Raw genomic sequence first — 8,414 nt, 5'->3', positions numbered from 1 at the left:
AGACTGGGAGTGAGTTGACTTGGGGGTCTTAAACATCAAAAAAAGAGTTAGAGCTTTTGAACTCTTGCATATCGGACTAATAATTGTCTTCATGATGCAACGATGGTAAAAGAGAAATAATGGAAAGCCAAAAAGAAAAGTTTTATTGAAGCACAATGTTGAGCTGCTTGTACTTTACTTGAGTTATTCCATTTCATGCCACGTTTTCTCCACTACAATTATTCACTTAGATACTTATATCAAGATTTTACAAACAAAACATTTGATCAGTTTATAAAATATGAAAGATACACATTGTTACAGATTGCCTTTTTTATTGAAATGTATGTTTTTTATTCAAATAACTGAAAATATGAATCATTTACATCTTTAAAATTCTTAAATATATTTTCATGGTCTACCGACAAAAGTAGTGAAAGCCTCACATCAGCACTCTGAACTGGTTTCCTCAGCTTGTCTCTGTATGACGTATACATAAAGTTATGTCAATATAAAGACAACAGGCTGATGATGCTTCTCTACCTCAAACACATTGTTGGAGTATTTGTACAGTGTTGTATTGCTACTTCTACTTGGAAAACGTCATGCAGCATTCTGAAACTGATCTGAAAGCAGTCTGACAGTGGGCGGTACCTTCGGGACATCAGCCAATCAGCGCCGCGTCCGTCAAAAGAACAACTGGCATTAAACTGGAGAGTGCCCCGGACTGAGGCTCTCATGAGACTCTCTTTCTTCGTTGGCAGTTCCTGTCGTTCCGTCTGATATAACTCCTCGGTGTAAATGAGCGGCTGGCAGCTGGAGCCCGACCGCCTCTGAAAAGGACCGGCATGACGCTGCTGGACGAGCGGATCTGGTCGCTGTTCAAGCGCCACTGGCGGCAAACTCTCACCTACTGGAGTGCGTTCTTCAGCTTCGGCCTGTGCATCGCCTTCCTGGGACCCACCGTCCTGGACCTGAGGTGTCAGACCCAGTCCACGCTGCAGCAGATCACCTGGGTCTTCTTCTCCCAGCAGTTCTTCCTGCTGGTGGGCAGCAGCCTGGGAGGACTCTTCAAGAAGACGTGAGTGGGATGTCCTGCGGTCCGACATTGTGCCTACTCCACCGTTTACTGATCTTATCAAATCTAATGGATAGTAATATTCCCATAATATTCCTATTAAGACTAATTGTGTGTGTGGTACTTAACAGAGACTAGTTGTGATAGTATGTCTCTAACAGCTCAACACACATACCTAACATTGTTTAATCACCTTGATGGGCTACTTCATGACTTATCCTCATTTTATGAGAATTTGTTATTTCATACTGAAGGAATATTTTGGGGTCTCAGAGACCCCAGCCGGCTAAATAATAATATTTTCAATATGTTTTATCTGTGATTGTTTTTATATAACAATAAGCCAATTTGGATTTCTGTTATTAGAGTTTATAGCAGATTGTGTCCAACGGGGAGTAACAGGAGAGCATACTGTACATTTATGTGTGTGTGAACGAGAATGTTTGGAAGACAAAAGGAATGTATGGTATATGTGTCCATACACAGCATAACATACAAGACATGAGCTATCTTCTTATTTGGTGTAATAACAATTCTCTATGGTCATTTCTATGTTGTGTCACCTCCAAAAGTGCAAGCCCAGTTTGTGGCAAAGACACTTCAATAACTTTTTTAGTTTTAATATATATTTAAAGGGCAAAATAGGTTGATTTAGCAATTATTTGTGTTGTTTGTTCACACAAAGCAATGGTGTCTGTGGGACACCAAACAATGAGGAAGTGAAGCCAAAGTCAACAAAAAACAGAGTGAGAGAATAACATAGTTTAATCTGGCATTCTTAAATGTGACAAAATACCTGTATAGATATATATATATATATATATATTTTTTTTTTTAAGTCAGTAAGAAATATTCCCATTTGTTTTATAAAATACGTATACCACAGCACGAGGCAGGGGCCATAGCTATTTTTTGGAACTTTAAAACCTGAATTACATACCTGGCAGGGAAGAAAAGCTTTTGTAACAATATCATAACATATTGAGATAAAAGTGAAAGAAAATCTATTTGAAAACATGACATTTTCTGCTTTAAAAAAATGTAAAGTTTGGTCGGACACATGAAGACAGCTCTGACCTTGAGGTTGAATACTGGATCTGATTGACACACTTTATGGATTTGAAGTATTTCAATGACCACTTTGAGCCTTTTCACTTTGAAGGTTAGACTTTATTCTAAATTTGACTGGCAAATTCACAACATTCAAATGACTCACTGGTTGTTCCAGGTCTGTGCCTTACCTCGCACATTGAGGACCCAGTCAACCGCTAATGTGAGTGTGTGAAGTGGACAGGGACACATAGGTGAGGTCAGGTGTTTCTGCCATCAACGTGCTCTGTTAGATAGACTGTTTGGACTCTCAGGAGAGAAAAATCATCTCCTTATCTTGATTGTACCAAATACTTTGGTAAATTTCAAGGCAGTCTAAGGCTGTCGAGACATAATCACTCAAAATAAAATCTGTCAACCTAATGGCAGCACTCGAAGAGAAGCTAGAAAGCAGGATTAATCATCTGGGGACCATGAATGTCTCTAACAAATGTTGTGCCAGTCTGCTCTGTCCAGTTGAAAAACATTGACCTGCTGGCGGCGGTAGAGGAAAGGCCAGACCAAGTGTGTAGGATTCATTCTCTGGCGATAATGAATGTATGTCCAAAATCTCATGGCAACCCATGCAATAGCTGTTGAGATATTGTAGTCTGGACCGAAGCGGTGGACCAACACACCTCTGATGATTACTGCTACTGACTACATCCACACACTTCACCAGGCTCTGGGTGAAATGTCCCGGACAAACTCAAAGTTATCTGGGACAAGGTCAAAAGGAGAGCGGAAAGTTGGCAGGAAAGGAGAATACAAGGTGAAGCTGTGGTAAATATGAGATAATGGGGCAGCAGACCATCAAGGTGACTGAACTGCAGCGACAATAACAAGCTGGAAAGTCCCGGTTTTAGTCAGCCTGGTTTGAGTTGTATTGGAAAACGTAATCACTGACAACAAGCTTCACAAGAATATGGTTTGTAAGTAAAAGATACATCATTCCAACTAAAGCTAGTAAAGTAACGCTCCTGTGAGTGACAGTCTGAATACTGCTGTGGGGGTTGTCTTCTCTTTTTGTCTCCTCCAGACTCCCGTCCTCGCTCCTAGCCCTCTTCTGCTGCACTCTCATCATCTCGCTGGTGTTTGCCGTCATACCCCTGTGTAACCATGTGCTACTGCTCTCTGTCGCCATGGCGATTGCTGGCTTAGCCATGGGGGTGATTGACACAATTGCCAACCTGCAGCTGGTGAAGCTGTACCAGAAGGACTCCGCCATCTTCCTGCAGGTCAGAAGAGGGGAGCGAGGGAAGGGGTGTGTGTGTGTGTGTGTGTGTGTGTGTGTGTGTTCTGTACCGCTCAAGAGAATTTTTAGATTTTTAGTTCCTTCTGGTTAATTTACTTGATGATGACGTAAAGAAACTACAGAAAGTTAAAGCTGCACTAATGAATATTTTTATTTTAACAATAGGTCAGATGACCTCTATAGTGTTCTTTTAGCATGTTGCGTTGGTTGACTGTACTGTTGGTTCGGTCTCAGTGCCCTCATCTGTTTTGCACCATGAGCTCCAGGCTGAAGTCAGTCATTGACAGCAAAGTATTTTGCAACAAAGTATTAAATATGAAGAACTTATTCAATATTATGTTAATTTGTCCAATTAGTTTTGGTACCCTGAAATGTGGGGTCTATGTATAAAAATGGTTGTAATTCTATTCCCCTAATGTCTGCACTGAAAGCATACACTAGTTGTTTTATTTCAAATCCATTGTGGTGGTGTACAGAGTCAGAAACAAAAATAGTGTCACTGTCTAAATACTATAATAAAGCTGACGGTATAATCATAAGTCTATGTCCACGTCTCGCTCCAGCAGGCCTTGCATTTCTTCATAGGCCTGGGAGCTCTGGTCAGCCCCCTGGTGGCCGATCCTTTTCTGGCAGAGGACTGCTGTGTCCTGGGTGCCAACTGGACCGCCAACTCGTCCTCGTCCTCTCCCTCAGACCTACAGCACCTCCGCAGCAGCCTGGCCGGGCACGGAGTGGCGATAGGCAACATCTCCCAGTATCCTCTGCACACCGATGGTGTCGTCGTTACACGGGTGTCGTACGCTTTCTGGATCATGGCTCTCATCAATGTGAGTTCTTGTCAGTATTACATGTGTCATGTGATTGATGACACAGAAATATGTACACCGCGTGCTAGTATAAGTATACATTTGCCTCAAATGTGTATTACCTGTGAATGGGTAAATGACTCTTGTAGCTGCTGGTTGGCAGGCTAGATGTGAAACCAGGTGTAGCTGCGTGATTTGACTAAGAGTAAAGATTACTCGTGACATGCAGCATCCTGACATGAAGAGGGTTTTTTTGCTGAGAATTACTAATTGTTTCTCTGTCCAGTTTTGCAGGTTTCGCAACTAATGGATGATTACAGTTACAACTAGGGACACAGCCTATCTTAAATGCCACATACAGACGGCTTCTTGGACCAGGAGGCCAACGTGAAATACCAAAACTCAACCACATAATCATAGAGCAAAATCATACAATTTAGGCATCCCATGACAAGATTTTCCATACAGTGTTTGCACAATTACATGTGGCAGTGGCCATAATGGAAAAAAATGAAATTTCCTAACAATGCTGCTGCTAATCAGAACCACTCAAAATGTCTTGTTTTTCAGTTTTGTTATTCTTTTTTGCATTTTTTTCAGATGGCCGTTGGCCTGGTTATTGCCTCTCAGATAAAGCGTTAAGCTCTCACCTCAGTAATAACCTCTGCCTTCTTCTGTTTGAACTGGATCTGTTTCAAGCAGAGGACGAGATAAGACAGCGTGTATTCTTCTTTTATGACGGGAGGGTCACAATTTGAATCATTTGACAGGAAGTGGACAGGACATGGGTGAGGTCAGGTGTTGTCTGTTAACTTGGTTAACAATTTGCCTCTTTGTGTGTGTGCGTGCGTGTGTGTGTGTGTATCCTGGCAGCTCCCAGTACCAGCAGCAGTGCTCGCTTTGATGTACCACGAGAGACTGCTGCCTTGCTCCGACAACAGTCAACGTCTGATCGACAGAGACTCTCTGTCCAGTACCAGCCCCAGCCCGACCGGTGACAGTGGTCAAGGTAATGCGTGTATATATGTGTGCTTGTGATCCACCACATTCCAATGAAAAGACCCACCTCAGTATCCCTCTCTGTCCAGGTCATGGGAGTTTGTTTGGTTGCTGTAACCCTGCCAAACTCCGGGGCCGCCCTGCTTCTTTCTTCATTCTCCATGCAGTGGGTGGGGCCATCCTCTTCATCACTGATGGCATTGTAGTGAGACTTCCAGCCTACACAACACACATAAAAAACACAAACACTTAACACTATAGCAGGGTGTGCTGTGGGCGCAGCGGGAGAGGAGTAAGGCATAGAAACCTCTGCTCTGCGCTAACCTCCTGCTGTGTTTGTTGTGCTGCAGGGTTCTTACGCTGGCTTTGTCTACACCTACGCAGTGTCCCCTCCTCTGCTGATGGGTCATAAGACAGCTGGCTGTCTGGACAGTACATTCTGGGCCTCCATCACAGTAGGAAGACTGGCTTTCATCTACCTGTCCTACAGATACACATCACCCAGGCTGCTCACCTTCAGTCTGGTATGAACATATACTTAAAGGACAACTCCACCCTAAAGTGAATACAGTAGTTGATATCACAGTGCAGAAAGAATAGAGCTCAAAAGGTGAGCAGAAGGTTTTTTTCCCAACAAGGAATTGTGTGTCACACAGTAATTTCAAGTATATGCAAAAGAGCTCATGCACAGCTGTTGTATGATAGTTCTAACCAAATATTTGAACTGGGTAAAAGTGCACATGACAGGATCTTTCAGAGGATGATTAAGGAGTGATTCAAACAAGAGAATCTTTAGGCCAAACTACGCTTCTTTGACATGCTCAACACTTGATCTCGACACTTTAAGAGCAACAGTCAATGTAAATGTAGTTGTAAGTGGCTTACTTCCACTTAATTCCAGCATCAACCCTTACAGGGCTCTGCCCTCTAGTGGTCTGAAAGTCAAAGTGTACCTTTAGATCACACGTGTCAAACTCAAGGCCCGCGGGCCGAATCCGGCCGCCACGTCATTTTATGTGGCCCGCGAATCCGCCAGCAAAAAAAATAAAAAATAAAATAAAAAATAATTTTATTTTTTATTTTAGAAAAAAAATAGTTAGACTTGAAAATAAAAGTATCCCCATGGTCGAAATTATGAGATAGAAAGTTGAAATTATGAGATAGCATGTTGTCTGTGACATCACAACAGGTGGACAGGAGAGGGAACAGCCCGTAAAGCGGTTTTCCAACAAGTGATTGAGTTGAAAAAGATCGAAAAATAATCCCAAAATGTCCACGAAGAGAACAATTGATGCAGAGGGAAGAAAATGTAATTTAAGATGGGAAAGCGAATAAATGTTTGTGCTTGAAGGAGAAAAACGGGTCTGTCTTCAGTGTTATGAGGCGTGTCGGTGATGAAGGATACAATTCACGTCGGCATTTTGACACCAAACACGGAGCTAAATTTAGCCTCCAAGAAAAACATAAAATTGTCCAAGAATTAAAAGGCAGACTGCAATCACAGCAGAATATATTTACAAAAGCTACAGCCCAGTGCATGCTAAAGGTATGTGAGCAGGTGAGCTCCGACCAGATACAGACTTTTACAAATGTCAGTTTGTGAAGAAACACCATCGCAGACCGAGTTCAGGAACTAGCAGCAATCTAACAACACAGCTAGCCGAAGAGACAAGCAGGTACTCGTCTTCTTCATTAGCTGTTGATGAAAGCACAGACAACACGGACACAGCTCATCTATCAGTGTTTATAAGACCTGACTCTGAGTGAGGAGCTCTTGGATGTAGCTGCCATGCACGGGACGACGGCGGGGACATTAGTGATGCAGAGAGGTGACAAAAATAGCTTTGAACAAAGTTAATGTAATAACTTGTGTTTGATGATATTTGTCTTTGTTATTTCCTTTAAAAGTTTGATCTTTGAAAGAGTAATGTGGGTTTCTTAACCCTAAATTAAAATTATTTATTATTTATTTATAATAACAGAAATGTGCTTAAATATAATTTTACATTTATATAACTGCATGTACAATATTTTTACACTTGAATAAACAATAATCAAATGCAGAGAGTTAGTTAACAATATGTTAGGATGTTGTTACATTTATACAGTCTTAGAGTTACAATCGGCCCTTTGAGGGAAACTATGATGCTGATGTGGCCCGGAGTAAAAATGAGTTTGACACCCCTGCTTTAGATGATGGAATAAACACAGGAAGCTTTGCTGCGCCTGTTTGCTTTGAGAATTTCAATGTGTTTTTTATTGCTGAGATCAGATGGACTGAGAGCAACATTTCAGAAAACCTAACTGTATAGAAAACATGAAATTTCAGAGGGCATATTTTAGAACCCAGACAAGCTACATGGATGCTATCAGTGTCATGTTAATAGGATGTCAGCAGTCTCACTCACTGATAGGTTGAGGAAGTAGAAATAAGGGCAGAGTGTGCTCTTGTTGCTGCTGTGGGTACCAATCCTCAGTGGTTGCACAACTGTAAAAGTCACTGACATGGACGGACGTGCCTCTCCTTTTGCTTGTTCGCTGACGTTCTCTCACTAGTTTGGGCCACAAACTATGTCGAGGAAACCAAATGGCCATGACAAAAAGACAAAGATGGTCATTTCATCTACAAAACAACAAACAAAAAAAAGAAATGATTTGCACCACATAACCTTACAATGTTACAGTATGCCTACGATTGCACCTTGGTCCCCTTTGGATGATGACAGCCTGAAGATCTAAATGTTCCTGGTTCAATCCCGGGTTTCGGCAGCTGGCAGTTGTGTTTCGGGACATGTTGCCTTGTTAAATGTTCCTTTGTTGGTCTACGGTCGAGTAAGTTGAGTGCTGTATGGAGACTTCAGTCTTGTCCCTGAAGTTCAAAACACACCAGTTAATATAACTCGTCAACAAAGTAGGAAAGCAGAAAGCAAACATTCCTGAAATGTCTGTCAATTTTCATTCATTCACATTAATCTGGTGCGATTCACTCGCTTCTCCTATGTGCTCACCCAGAGGTTGAGGCCTGTATGGAGAGTTCAGTGTTAGATTGCTTTGAATTGTAAACTGGAGCTAAGCTAGTCCGATGCTAAGCGACAGTGCAAGAGCCTCTTGATAGTTCATGGATCGTTGCTTTTTCCCGAAATTCCGGCAATTTTTTCCAGATGCTTTGTATGTTGTCTGAGCGCCACTCCAGGCACCCTTTTTGTGC

The 8,414-nt window shown here is 42.0% G+C and overlaps 1 protein-coding gene across 1 annotated transcript; it reads left to right on the top strand.

Annotated features, from left to right (window-relative positions):
* The first annotated feature begins 748 nt into the window (after nucleotides 1–748).
* Nucleotides 749–5,736, top strand: LOC116398788 (major facilitator superfamily domain-containing protein 4A-like). The gene is made up of 6 exons (XM_031875417.1): nucleotides 749–1,060; nucleotides 3,186–3,384; nucleotides 3,968–4,228; nucleotides 5,081–5,216; nucleotides 5,296–5,411; nucleotides 5,557–5,736. Exons 1-6 carry the CDS (start codon nucleotides 828–830, stop codon nucleotides 5,734–5,736), a joined length of 1,125 nt encoding a protein of 374 aa, XP_031731277.1. The 5' UTR covers nucleotides 749–827.
* The last annotated feature ends 2,678 nt before the right edge of the window (nucleotides 5,737–8,414 follow it).

Source organism: Anarrhichthys ocellatus, unplaced genomic scaffold (genome assembly GCF_004355925.1).
Source record: "Anarrhichthys ocellatus isolate YVR2014 unplaced genomic scaffold, GSC_Weel_1.0 scaffold90, whole genome shotgun sequence".
Lineage (NCBI taxonomy): Eukaryota > Metazoa > Chordata > Actinopteri > Perciformes > Anarhichadidae > Anarrhichthys > Anarrhichthys ocellatus.
Note: the sequence above shows the minus strand (reverse complement) of the source record. Positions and strands in the feature narration are given on the sequence as shown.